At 36.0% G+C, this 15,029-nt stretch overlaps 1 protein-coding gene across 2 annotated transcripts; it reads right to left on the reverse strand.

Annotated features, from left to right (window-relative positions):
- Window positions 1-1,298: 1,298 nt before the first annotated feature.
- Window positions 1,299-4,893, reverse strand: LOC145820625 (putative thimet oligopeptidase). Of its 2 annotated transcripts, XM_082916914.1 has the most exons (6): window positions 4,623-4,893; window positions 3,138-4,368; window positions 2,895-3,057; window positions 2,683-2,805; window positions 2,507-2,576; window positions 1,299-2,039 (listed from the first exon to the last, which is right to left on the reverse strand). In XM_082916914.1, the coding sequence occupies exons 2-6, from the start codon at window positions 3,153-3,155 to the stop codon at window positions 1,970-1,972; spliced, it is 444 nt and encodes a 147-aa protein (XP_082773040.1). In that variant the 5' UTR covers window positions 3,156-4,368; window positions 4,623-4,893; the 3' UTR covers window positions 1,299-1,969. The 2 variants fall into 2 exon arrangements, with proteins under 2 accessions (XP_082773040.1, XP_082773039.1); XM_082916913.1 differs by lacking the exon at window positions 2,507-2,576.
- Window positions 4,894-15,029: the final 10,136 nt, after the last annotated feature.

The raw sequence follows: 15,029 nt of genomic DNA on the forward strand, positions 1-15,029 counted from the left end.
TTTAAATTCATAATTCAATGCACAATATATGCATTCACAAGGATTGATTTAACTACCAAAACTTATATTATATGATTTTTTTATTATTTTTTATAAAAATAAATTTTTTTAAATATATTTCTAATATTAATTTTTGTTAAAAATTTTAAATATTTGAAAAAAAATTGAAATGCAACCAAACAAATTCCAATTATTTATTTATTTTTTAAATTTTTGGATGAGGCAATTTAAAGAACAATTGGTAGGGCAAAATAGATTTAAAAAATGCGCACATATAGGAGAATTCTATTATACACATTCTATACTATATGCACTATTAGCTACGTTATTTTTTTTTTTAGTTATGACATTATTTTTAGATATTTGATTATAATTTTTTTTTTATATTTAGTTATGACTTTTTTTTTTTAGTTATGACTCAAAAATTATAGAGTTATGCCATTTTTTTTCTATAATTATAAAGTACATATGATACACACCTTTTGAAAGAGCGTGTACCACAGTCTTTCCCTACATACACATATACAGACTATCCATATCCATGATAAGGAAAACTTTATTGACCCAGGTGTATCTCCCAGAATTTTTTGAGTGAATGATTGTTTGGTGGGGATTAAATTTATTTAGTGTAGGGTTCATAGGAAACTCTGTTAACCCAAACTTATTCACCCAAAATTTTTTAGATAAATGATTGTGTAGTAGAGATTAATTTTTGGATTAATAAAGGTGAATTTGTAATATTACTCGATATGCGTATATAGAATAAATCTGAATAATAAATTGACAATTTTGAATGATAAGGGTGGGTGGTAGTATTATTCCCATGACAAAAGCATACACCAAGATACACATAACTGTTTACCTAAATCTAATCCAAAAACAATCCTAATTTTCAATTCAATCAATGATTATTACTTAATATAGTAATTTCTCTAGGTTGTTGCTACTTCTTCCTTATGTAGCTCCTCAACTATCTGTCTATCACCTTATCATTCCCCTATGTTTTCCCTTCTAATTTCTCCATGCTTTCATTTTTTCGAACAGGTAATGTGCATAATTTCAAGGGAGGGTTAGTGAGTGAGTGAGAGTGTTGGGAAGATTGATAAAGAGAGAATCATTGTGAGAGGGGGGTGAATTCAATTCTGTTTTCCCTTTTATGAATTGGGTTTATCATGGGTTTGTTAATCAAAGTGGGTTTGTCTATGAATTGATGAAGTTGATGATGGATCTATTATGTCTGTATATGTGTGTATGTATGTATATATATATATATATATAGAGAGAGAGAGAGAGAGAGATTTTGGAAGGGAGAAGAGAATAGGTGGTGCTCTGTTTTTGTTGCGTGAAGAGGGGTGAGGGAACAAAGCAGAGAGAGAGAGTGGAGAAGAATAGGCGGGTAGTGGAGCGTTTAGTTGTAGGAATAAGGTGGAATATTTAAGAATAAGAGTAATTTAGGGGTCAAAATTTGCTGACATAACCAATTTCAGTTACTATCTGTAACAGTTAGATGACGGAATATTTAGGAATAAGTGTAATTTAGAGGTCAAAATTTGCTGACATAACCAATTTCAGTTGCTATATTGAATGGATTTCAGTTACTATACCTAACGGTTAGATGACGAGAGGTGTCAGCGTATAGAGGGCTGCTAAATCCTATAAACATAGTAAGTGCTTTTTATTTTTTCTTCTTCATAAAATTAAGTTTTGAATGTTTTCAAAAAACACATTTAAAAACTCAACTAAATAAATGTGATTTTTCAAAAAACTAAAAAAACAAAAACACAATCAAACAAGTTCAGAATTCTCATTTCTTCACCCTCCATAAATCTTCAAACACAATTTAAGTCAATTATCATGCACACACACTATAAGTCTTCAAATAGAATTTTGAGTTTGATTCCACAGAAACCATTCAAAAGGCAGATATCGACATACCACATGGCCAAATTCATGGAAAAGATTAACCACTTCAGAGAATCTCAACAACCCAGTGTGACCAACTCTTTTTGAAGCTGAGAAGTAAATAATGCCACAGGAATCTACATATAGAAGTTGAGGATAAATCAGTAAGACATATTAAAATTATGATCAACTTATGATACTTTGAACATATATGAGAAGTTGTGGACTATGTCTTCTACTGCCCAACCATGTATAACATTTATATCGAAAAAACCAACACCTATATTACTAGAGACATAATGGCACCCGACTGAACCTTGAGAAGAATTTTCAAGTACAAAACAAACTCTCATGGTGGCAAGGGAATCCAACACAAAGCAGATATACATTCAGCAACAGAAATTTTTGCCTTTTTTTCTATTGAAAGCTAAAAAAATGTAATTCTAGCATGCTAATCAAACATGCTTTACGCATTTGATCCTGTCCCTGCTAAACAAAATAGAATGTATCCCAAAATAAAATGCTTTGCAGGTACCCAAAATTTGAGTTCAACATCACAACAAGAAGTTTAGAAAACTCAAACTTAATAGCATATTACAATCACCTTTCGTACACCATTGACAAAAGAACCATTCTGAAGAGCCACAACACAGGTGTGACCATCTTTTCCCTCCCTGTTTGACGATACAACGTAAGTTCATTTCATTCTAAATCATATATGTGAACCACCCATAAATTGATGTCCACTAGAATTAATAAAACCATGAGTAATAAATGAACCTGGAGAACATATCAAGGCAGAAATAGCCCAAAAGTTCACTAGAAGATAAGTCATAGACGGAATAAAGGTGAACATCACAGTGCCAAAAACCTCAGCATCTGCAATTTCTTCAAATCTTAAACCTGAATGAAGCAAAGGAAGATGAGAGCTTAGTAGATGAATTACCCGAGCAAAATACTGAAGTCAAGCAATGGAAACATCATGTAATTACCAAAAAGGTCTTGGCAGATTTTCAAGATCCCTGACATGACCAAATTGAACGGAAAGTATTGTTTAAGAGCTCCAAGGTCCAGATTAAATTGTTGTCCCTCAATTCTCTTCACATAGTACAACAGATCCTCAATTCCAAAAGGAAAATCTCCTTCCTCTTTTTTCTGATGTACCAGAAAACGAAGACTATAAAGACATAAAACACACTTTGGCATAACAAGATATAGACTAAGCAAAAACTAACCTTCAAGTCTTTTAACATACTAAGTTCTCTGGTGGCCAAGTCAGTTAAACTGGCAGAGAGTTCCTCTAAGAACTCAAATACTTGTTGTTACTACAGATAAGCATCCAATACTTGCGCAACGTGAAGGACCAACTGGTTTATTTGTTGAGACCCCCCCACATTGAGAAAGTGAAGGACCAACCTTCTGCTCTAAAACCATTGAAAAAGCCGTTCAGATCGGATGATCCAGCAAAGGCTGGCAGCAAAAGTCAATCCTCTCGTAAACAGGAAGAGAAGTCCATGAAGAGACCAAAAAAATACAGGAAGCTGAGTGCATTGGCTGCAGAAAAGAAGGAAGGCTGCCAGAAGCATTTGAAAATTCAAGGAGATGAAAAAATGGTGGGTTCATCAGTGTCGACAAAGCCAGAAATACCTGAGGGGCCTTCTGAACCAGCAATGTTGACGATGAAGTTCCCGCTTCATTCAAAGCTGCCATCAGTGCCAGAACTAAAAGCAAAATTCGTACGCTTTGGAAGTCTTTACGAGTCAGCCACTCGCGTGTTTCAGAATTCATCAACTGCCAAGGTTGTTTTTAGAACAAGTCTAGTGCTGAGGCAGCGTATAATCACGCAGTCCTCAAGAGAACTTTCCTTGGCAACATCAAGGTAAATTACCGCTTGCAAGTTTTAAATGTTTCAGCCCCAGAGTTGCCTGAATCAGGTGAGTCAAGCAAGCGCTTGCGGAAGGATCTCTTGAACCAAAGACTAGAACAATTCAGCAGTTGCCTCTGCACCCAAGTGTCCCCCTAAAGTCGATTCTGAAGAAGTCGTCAGGTGGTGAAATGGTGTCTATCAACAGTGTTAAGACTGCGACGCAACATGTCAGATTCAAGTCGGAGGGGAATGCAAGTTCTGGGGAAGAGAAAATGCTGCCTAGCATTAACAAAATCAGTGGCTCCATTATTGGCAATTATCTGAATCCTATATCATCTTCGGGCACAACCATCAAGGACAATGTTGCCAACTTTCATCAGGTAATGCCCCCAACTTTGCCGCCTCAGCTTTCTCTCCCTTCCCAAATCCCGGCCATGCATGAGAATCGCAGTGTTGGTCACATAGGATGTGGGGCTACGGGAGCTGTTGGTGGTTCCTTCTTCTCTTTATTCTTATTTCTCTCTTCCTTATGTGTTCTCTCTCTCTTCTCCACTATCACACAGCATGTGTTCGACTAAATGCCCCTTTAATTATCTTCTCTGCAAGGAGCATTATCACAACAAAAATGCCAATTTAACTATGTCTTTTATCAATTCTATTATGTGCCAATTGGTTTGTCATTCGAGGGTTATTCAGTTGGTTTTTTGTTTGCTGTCGAATTACCATTTGGAGCAATGATATCCATATAAACATATATGAAATTTAGAAGAATGATTATAGAATAAGACGATAGCTTCATATCTTGCCCAAACATTGTAAGAGAAAATGAAGTGGGTTCACGTCATTGATTTACCTTTTAACAGATGCGATATAAAATAATCATCTTGAATTATAGTAGCCAAAGCATGTACTTCAATAACTCCGCTCTATTTCAAGGATTAACTTCAATCACTTTCTGCACTATATTTATTTCAAGAGAGAAGACAACCCACTGCAGTGAATCTGCTTGGTGTTCACCCCCACATTGCCATATCACTGGTTGGTGGCAGTAGGCTTAGAAGAGAGAGATGACGAAGATGAAAAGAGATGAGGACCAAAAAAAAAAAAAAAAGAAAGACTAAAAAGGTAATCTTTATTTTTTATATGCCTTTTTGGTCGCCCAAGAAAATTTGTAAAGTATAATTTTATGAAAAATGTTAGAGGTCCTAAATTTTCTACCAAATAAATGACTAAATGTTTTACATGGGTGTGGGGCCTACAAAATTGTCGACCCACACCCATGTGAGACATTTGGTCATTTGTTTGGTAGAAAATTTGGTGTCCCTAACATTACCCTAATTTTATTTTGAAAATAAGTGTTTGACGCAAAAAATAAGGAGGCTTTTCCCAAACTATGTCTAAATATTAAGTTATTTCTCAAACTAAACTTAGTTTGGCCGAATTTTTTAGAATAAATTGAAGTGTGTTTACAAAACACACTTTTAATATGTTTCTAGCCCAAACACGACTTTAATTAAGAAAACGCTGTTGCTATTAGTGTTTTCAAGTTTAAGCACTATTTTTAACCACGCTTTTAAAGAAAATTTGTTTTTAAAAGAAAGCGTGATTCGTAACTACGTTTTTAACAGAAAAGCCATATAAAATGGCCCACCCCCTCATTTGCAACCACGCTTTTTAAACACTTTTGTTTTTTTCTCTCAAAGCCCGAACCAGTTCTCCTATCTCTCTAGTGATCTCTGCTCCCTCTCTCTCTTCGTGGGTCGCTCTCTGCTCTCTCTCTCTGGTATGTGCACTCTCTCTCTCTCTCAGTTTGAATTTTATTTATGTTGATTTTGTTTGTAAAAAAGTGAATGTGGGTACATAACAATGTGGGGTTTTGTGAATTCAAATTAGGGTTTTATGTATTCAAATTGGGGGTTTTGTGAATTCAAGTTGAGGAAGTTTGGAAGATAGAATAGTTTGAATACAGTTTGGAAGATGGAATAGTTTTGTGAATTCAAATTGATACCAATGTGGGTAGAATAGGGTTCTGTGAATTGAAGTTGTGGTTTTGAATTCACAGATTGAACCCTAGCCTTAGCCCTAGCCCTAACCCAATTCTAGAGTTTCAAATTAAACCCTAGCCCTAACCCAATTCTAGGGTTTTGAATTGAATTTGAATTCACAAATTAGGGCTAGGGTTTGTGAAATCAAATTTTGGTTATTATATGCAATAGTGTTTGTTTGTGAATTCAAATTTTGATTAATTATGAGTTGCACCAATCTTTGTGTTTGTTTGTGAATTCAAATTCTGTGTAGATAGGTCGATGTAGACAGAATCCATGTCCCAAAACCGTAGGAGACAGAATAAATTAAACTTTTTTATTGCAAATAAAATTATGGATAAACCCAAAATGATATTTGTCACTTTCTTAACTAAGTGAGTCAATCTCAATCATATGATTAACGATTTTACTTCAAAAACACCAATTGACGTTATTAATTGAATAAAATTAATATAAAATTTTAAATCAAATCAATTAAAAATTTATGAATCAAAATAATATATGAGACAAAATACAAAAATTACCAATAATTTTATCCACTAAACATTACCACTTTCCTTATCTTGATTCCACGGAAGATCCAAGGCTACCGGTTGGCAAGCAATGAACTTGCAACTGAAGATAAGAAAATAAAATGAAAACAACAAAATCAAGTCAATTCTATTGTGAAAAAGATTTTTTTTTTTTTTGTATATATATTTTTTATGATTGTCAGACAAATCTTCACAAAAATAATAAAAAATAAAAAATTTAGTCCTCGATCTGTATTGAAGAGTATTGTTCGAACACATAGAGTGCATTACGAGTTTCATTATAATAATCTAAACCATTTGTTTTTTATTTTAAATTTTCCATTATTTAGTGTTTTTAGAGTACTACTCTCCATTATTCATGTTAGAATACTTGTCCAATTATCTCTTACAAAAGAAAGAAATTTTTTTTAATTAAATTGTAAATTAAATCATTGGTTTCTGTAATTTAAGTGAAGTGTCATTTCAGTTATTGTAATTTTAATTTGAGCATTTTGGTCTTTATATTTTAAATTTTGTTACAAGATGGTCCCTCCATCAAATGTTGTTAACAATTGAAATAAAAAAAAATTAAGTGCAAAATTAGAAAAATCAAAATAATATTTAAAACAAATTATCAAGACCAATAATATAATGAATATATTACACTGATAGTCTTTATAATTGATTTCTAATTTTACTTTAATTCCTCTTTTATTTTACTTATAGTATTTTTCCATTTTAAATTCAAACAAAATTAAAAATGTATTAAGCAAAACCCCATATTGTTGGCTAAAGATTGAAAACTTCTAAGGCCACTCTCTACCAACTGAGAAAAATCGTGATAGAGATATAAATTCATTTAATATTATACTAGCCCTAACCCAATTTTAGGGTTTCAAATTGAACCCTAGCCCTAACCTAATTCTAGGATTTTGAATTGAATTTGAATTCACAAATTAGGGCTAGGGTTTTGTGAATTCAAATTTTGTTATTATATGCATTTGTGTTTGTCTGTGAATTCAAATTTTGATTAATTATGAGTTGTACCAATCTCTGTGTTTGTTTGTGAATTCAAATTCTATGTAGATAGGCCGATGTAGACAGAATCCATGTCCCAAAACCGTAGGAGACATAGATAAATTAAACTTTTTTATTGCAAATAAAATTATGGATAAACCCAAAATGATATTTGTCACTTTCTCTTACGTTGTATCTACTAGTTGCGCCCCCACGCACGGAGTCGTGGTATAGTTTCTATCACGCCCCGAAATAAAACCAACATACTTAAATCATCAATCACATCCATTAAATAATTATGGCAAATCTCTATCCCTTACAACATTAATCAAAAGAGTTATTACAAGAGTTCCACATGCGGTGTATACATTCAACGGTTTGTAAACTAATGAATTGATAGCATGTGAAGCATTAATTCTCAAAAGCAAACAAAACGCCCCCATGGGCTTACAACTTCTAAGGCTTAAGCCCGGTTACACAAAAGTGGCCTCCCGGATCCATACAAAAATAGCCCTTGGCTAGCAATTAATCATAACAAAATAGAGCCAATTACTCTTCACAGAAATATGCCCACGCCTTCAACTTGGCGGGATCACTACATCTTTACTTGCACCAAAATCCCATAGAGGTGAGCATAAAGCCCAGTAGAGAATTCTCACCAAGTATATTCAATTATGCAAAATTCTCTCAACATTATATGCAAATGTGATGCCATGCAATGCCATTATAAAGAAGGACTTCATTTCAATGCAGAACTTGAAAATCACCATGTTTTCAATAATATTTTGCGATCTCATCAATTTCAAAACTTCCAATTTTTCAATCATTAGGTGTTACGCCCTCAAAATAATAACATTAAACCCATCAATATAGACATGCATTGATATATAAAGACTCCACATTCTTCTATTCATCAGAGTTCCATTACAAAAAGTATTACATGTTAACGACAAAAGCAAATGCCCTACGGGCTTACAGCTTTCCAAGTTAACACTTGGTTACAATAAAAGAGTACTAACTCATTTACACATTAAGCACTTGGCTTGAATTTACATGTAATACATCAAAAAGAAATAAGACAACAAAAGTGTGTCCGCCTCTAGCCTCCCAAGCTATGTCCTTGGAGGTGGCATGCTATCTGTACCTGAAAATGATATTCCCATATAGGGTGAGCCACAGCCCAGTAGAAATACACTAAACCACACATGAACAATGACTAAAAGATTAGCAGTTGATAGATGGCCAATACTGATACTTTCTCTTATCACACTTTATAGTTTCATGACATACAAGTCCATGTTACAATTCATTTTCCAGTTTCTTTCAATTCTCATTTTATAACCATGGCTCAGAACCTGGCCAAACAACTCATATGAGACAGTAACTCATATCAAGCACTTCCCCATTTCATAATAGATAAGCATACTAGCTATATCACATACCAACAGATAAGCATACAAGCTATATCATCAATTCCACAGATATGTATATGAGCACTATCACACTTCTAATGACAAGCATATGAGCTCTGTCAATACATCACTAAATAAGCATATGAGCTCTATCTACGGAGTCCATCCCATATCTCCTCCCAACAACATCCGGTTTAGAGGTCCATCCCCTATCTTCCCCTAAACCGTGGAGTATATCCCCTATCTCCTCCAACACAACACAATGCATATAAACAATAATTATACACATCATCACACAACACATAAATTTAACGTGTTCTTTCAATCATCATACTCAATGACTCATTCCAGTGATTAGTTTCCGTTTGCCTAATCATCATGCATTGTCTATAACAATCAAGACTATCCTCCATCGATAGCCCAAAGCAGTTATTTCTATACAGAAAATAAATGCAACAATGGATATATAATCAACATTTCAACTAGGTGAGCGATAAATAATCCAACTACACCCTTTAACCCCTTCCCTTTCCAATTTCCACATTCTCAATTCAATTCCTCATTTCGAACAATTAATTATACAAATTAATCAATCAATGTAATTAGGGCATTTTCCATAATTAACATTACAACCCTTAGGTTCCATTTTCATTAATGTTTTAACATTAATTTCACTTTTTCCATTCCAAACATGCATCTAGGCTTTATATAGCTAAAACCCTAACTTTTGTAAATTTACACAAAAGCCCCAAACTTTCACCAAATTACCAAACCAACCCCAACATCTCAAAATACTAACATTTAAAGACAAAGCTCATAAAGAGGAGTAGGATATCCCTACCTTGAAGTTAGAGCTCGGATGGAGAAGAGACCCAAAACCAACGTGCTCCAAAGACCAAGATTCTCGGATCAAAATGACGCCCTCGACGATCAACACAACATTTACAAAGGCCGAAGAGAAGGAGGACACTCTAACTAGATCAAACCCTAGAGAGAAGGGAGTTTCTAGACAGAGAGGCTCTCAAAAATGGTTTTTAGAAAAAGTAGGAGAGAGAAAGAAAAGCAAAAAGTGATTTGAAATCACTCAGCGGATAACTCATATACGTATGACCTGCTCGAGCGGGTAACACGACGCTCGAGCGCAAAGAACAAAAATCTGGACACGCTCGAGCGCAATAATGCCCGCTCGAGCGCCAAAACACAGGAATAAAGTACATCCGCTCGAGCGCGAAAACCAGTCCGCTCGAGCATAGATTTTCCCCTCTCAGAACTTATACCCTGGAAGTACTACCCGCTCGAGCGCCACCGCTCGAGCGTAAAGAAACCCGCTCGAGAGCAGAAATCACATCTGCAGAAGTTTTGCAGAAACACGAAATACTGGGAGTGTGCAATCTCCGCTCGAGCGCCAGAACACTCGCTCGAGCGCTAGACTAGAAACCAAACTCTGCTCGAGCGCAGAATGACCCGCTCGAGCGTAACACCAAAAACCTGGGCAACAAGGAATTGAAACCAAGGCCTAACCAACCTGTAACAACCCTGCCCAAAACATCCTAAAACTCAATCAAGTGGAATTAAAGGATGACAACAAGATAGATACCACTACCAACTTTACGGAACCGAGTCCGGAATACAACAGAACAGTAAAGGGACAACCGGGATCGCTATATTAGGGGCGGTAAATACGACTCAGGTAATCCCTAGGTTGATGTCTGCAAGTAGGCTCAACTAGCACTATCAATAACCCTACTTTACCGGTTGCAAACCGAAAGGGAAGTGGTACCTCCTCCGTGCGTGTTTTGGGTCTTTCACCCTGGACACGCAGGCCAACTTATCAAATTTATCTACACCTCCTATCCGAACTTACCAACGTATTTACCCCGTAACATTTCCATAGTTTTCAATTACAATATTTCATTCTCAATGGAGGTTCCAATCTTCAAACCAATCGTCATGATATGCAAGATGTTCATAATGCCAATGCTATAATAAACCATACTATGTGTTCCATCAACATTTGATCATTTCAAAACATAACATGTAAAAGTCATCTTCATGACCCCAAAATCTTTCATATGCAAGAAATCTTTCATCAATGCAAATATACATGTATAGACATTTGAATACAATAAAACATTCCTTATCCCTAACTTCTAGGGTTTTTCATCAAGACCAAACATTTCTCATTTTCTTTGGTGAGACCCTATCAAAACCATTGTTCTTAAGTTTATTAGAATGAAACTCTCAAGGATTAATAAAAGGATTGAGATACAAACCCACTTTTAAAAACTCTCTACATCTTTGAATCACAAAGTTGAAACCAACATAAGAACTAGAAGAAAACTCTTAAACCATCATCAAATAGCAAAACTTGTACATATAACTCAAGAAATCCCTACCTCAAGCTTAATGAAGAATGGAGGATGAAACCCTAGAAAATCAATGTGCCCCAAACTCAATCTCAACCGTACAAGTTGAGATTCTTGTGTTGCTCTCCAAGGTTTGTGGAAGAAGATGGATCAAAGCTCCATGGATTTTAAGAGATCAAGGTTTTTGGGTGGTTTGGTGAAGGTTTTTAGAGAGAAGATGGAGTAAAGTGATGCTTTAGAGTGAGAGAGAGGAGCCCAAAATGAGATGCAACTCAGCCAAAATGATAAAAAAATACAAAAATTCGGACCCAGGCCAACCGCACGTGCGACACTTGCCCTTGTATGTGCGGCACTTGCCTCCACATGTGCAGAGCGTGCCTCCCGCACGTGCGGCAATGACCCCTACACGTGCGGCTCCCTCCGCACCTCCCTCTCCGCACCTGCAATTTAAGCAAAATGCAACCCTAAACTTCCCCTACATTTCACACGTGCAACCTAGCCTTCCGTACGTGCGACCCGTGGCCCCCGCACGTGTAGCTAAGCCATATAGCCCAAAAAATTTTTTGGTTCAACCCCCGGTACTTCGAACTCACTTGTGTACCCTCCAGAACAAGTGAAATTCAACACCGGGCAAAACAAGAGCAAGAACTTTGTTTAGAGAATTATTTCCGGATGTTTCAAGCCTAACGAAAATAAAAGAAGGACGGAGCGAAGAAAGAAAGAAAAGAGAAGAAAAGAAAGATCCAGTCGTCACAATTTCAATAAAAATATTTTTAAAATTATGTTTGGTTTATGAATTTAAAAAGTGAAATGTAATTATATTTTATATTAATTTATTTATCTTTGCAAATTTATTCGCAAATTAATAGCAACATGAACATAGCTATCTGTCATATTAGATGTAAATATATTTTCACATTTGTAGTAAATAAAAATGTTTTTGATAACAAAATCAACAAAACTATAGAGAAGAGCACTATATTTATTTAGTAATAGAAAAATAATTCATCTACGTAATTTCTCTGAATAACCTGCCAAGTCAAATTTAAAAAACTACATTCAAATATTCGTGCAAACTTTCCTGATATGTATTTTGGGAAGAAACTGTATAGTTATAACATTGTTATTGGCAATAAGTATTCAATGCGATCTTGTCCAGATGTTATGTACAAACATATTAATGTTGACGGTTTGATAATAATATGCATACAATATACATCTTATAACATACATTTAACCCAAAAAAAATTGGCAAAAAAAATATGTTCACTATATCATTCCATACCGTAGCTTGTTATACATGTTTAATACAATATTAGGGAATGATTAGGATATCATCCCCTATTTATATTAATGAAGATTAATAATTACAAGGAAGCCCTAAGGTATAAAATAATTACAAAATAATAACCCAAATCATAAAATATTATTCTAACACTCCCTCTCAAGCTGATGCGAAGATATTTCTCATGCCCAGCTTGCCTAAGATGTCATGAAATGGCTTACTCCCAACTCCCTTGGTGAGGATGTCAACAAGTTGTTCACCAGACTGCACAAAGAGAGTACATATTATGCCACTAGTGAGTTTCTCCTTAATGAAGTGACAATCAATCTCAACATGCTTTATCCTGTCATGTTGAACCGGATTGTGAGCGATGTTGATAGCGACCTTATTATCATAGTATAACCGCTTGGAGTCCGTCTGATGAATACCTAGATCACTCAACAATAACTTGATCCATAAGAGCTCACACACCTCTTGTGCCATAGCTCTAAACTCAGCTTCTACACTTGACCTAGCAACTACATTTTGTTTCTTACTCCTTTAAGTAACTAGGTTGCCTCCAACAAAGGTGCAATACCTTGAAGTCGATCTCCTATCAGTTACTGATCCATCCCAGTCAGCATCGATATAAGCTTCTACACGAAGATGATCATACTTTGAAAAATAAAAACCCTTACCAGCAGCAGGCTCCAAGTACCTCAAAATTCTCATGATAGCCTCGAAGTTAATTTGATGAAGAGCATGCATAAACTGGTTAACTATATTGATAGCAACAACAATATCAGGACAAGAGTGAGATAGGTAAATGAGTTTACCCACTAATCGCTAATAGCTCTCCCTGTCAAGAGCTACTCCTCCTTCATCATCCCCCAGTTTTTGATTGGGTTCCAGTGGAGTGTCACAGGCCTTGCAGCCAAGCATTCCAGTTTCCTTCAACAGATCAAGCACATACTTCCTCTATGAGATAAATATCCCATCCTTGGGGCGAACGACTTCAATTCCCAGAAAATACTTCAAGCTCCCCTAGTCTTTGATTTCAAATTCACTGGCTAAATATTTTTTCAACAGAGGAATTTTCTCACTATCATCGCCCGTAAGAACTATGTCGTCTACATAAACAATGAGTGTTGTAGTCTTACCAAGTGAGGAATGTTTTCACAAACAAGGTGTGATCTGCCTGACTTTGTTTAAAGCCATATTTAAACATAGCCTAAGTGAATCTCCCAAACCAAGCTCTCGGAGACTGTTTGAGACCATATAATGACTTTCGAAGCCTACATACTTGGCCTTCTGTTTGATGATCCTCAAAACCTAGAGGAATGTCCATATATACCTCTTCTTCGAGGTCACTATAGAGAAAAGCATTCTTTACATCAAACTGATGAAATGCCCAATCTAGATTAGCTGCTAACGAGAGAAGCACTCTGACTGAATTCATCTTAGCCACGAGTGCAAATGTCTCCTGATAGTCGACGCCATATGTCTGAGTGAACCCTTTTGCCACAACTCTAGCCTTATAACGCTCAATAGAACCATCTGCTTTGTGTTTCACAATATACACCCATTTGCATCTCACAAGTCATTTGCCCTTAGGTAACTCAGTCAATTCCCAAGTGTCATTCTTCCTAAGTGCTTTCATTTCCTCAATCATGACAAGTTTCCACTCAGAGGTAGCAAGAGCATCCTGAAAATGGTTAGGAATGCTAACAGAAGAAATATTGGACACAAACGTTCTATATGAGGATGACAAATGAGAGTAGGACACAAAATTTGAGATAGGATATTGAGTACAAGACCTCACACCCTTTCTCTTGGCAATAGGAACATCAAGATCAATGGACTCAAGAGATTCAAAGTTACCTGGACTCTCATCAGAAACTGGAGATGGCAGTGGAGGAGCAGAAGTGGTCTCTTGTATCCAGTTAACTTGGTGTCTGTCTTTGTCCCTAACATAAACTTGTTCTTCCCTATCCTTGATTACATTGGGTTCTGCAGTCTCCGTAGAAGGTGGTGGTGCAAGAACAACTGATTCCACCATAGGAATCACAAGAATCACTTCACACCAAGGCTCCCCCTGAAGGGAGGATTGTGACATCGGAGAGGACAAGAAATAGGACTGAGACTCAAAGAATGTGACATCTATGGACACAAACCACTTATAAGAAGAAGGGTGGTAACACTTATACCCTTTTTGAGTGGGAAAGTATCCAAGAAAAACACATTTGAGGGAGCAAGAGTCCAACTTACCATGCGTCGAAGAGTGATTATGGACAAAATAGACACAACAAAATATTTTTGAGAGAATAGAAAATAAGGATTGGGAACCTAGGAGAACTTGAAGAGGAGCTTGTTTTTACAAGACCTGGGTAGGAAGACGACTAATAAGATGGGCAGCGGTGAGAATAGCGTCGCCCTAGTAAGACCTAGGCACACTTATAAAAAAACACATGCACCGAGCTATGTCAAGAACATGGCGATTCTTGGGTTCCGCCACCCCATTTTGTTGAGGGGTATTGGTACAAGAGGTCTGATGGATAATGCCATGAATAGAAAAATAGTGCCCTAACCCAAAATTTATGTATTCATCCCCATTATCAAAATGGAATATTTTGACAGTGGCTCC

The sequence above is a fragment of the Camellia sinensis genome, chromosome 2, assembly GCF_055761805.1.
Source record: "Camellia sinensis isolate YWXY chromosome 2, ASM5576180v1, whole genome shotgun sequence".
NCBI lineage: Eukaryota > Viridiplantae > Streptophyta > Magnoliopsida > Ericales > Theaceae > Camellia > Camellia sinensis.

Coding starts and splice junctions, on each gene's coding strand:
- LOC145820625 (XM_082916913.1), bottom strand. Junction 2,806..2,894: donor AATCTGCCAAGACCTTTTTG/GTAATTACATGA, acceptor TGCTTCATTCAG/GTTTAAGATTTGAAGAAATT. Junction 2,040..2,682: donor TGCCTTGATATGTTCTCCAG/GTTCATTTATTA, acceptor TTCTATATGTAG/ATTCCTGTGGCATTATTTAC.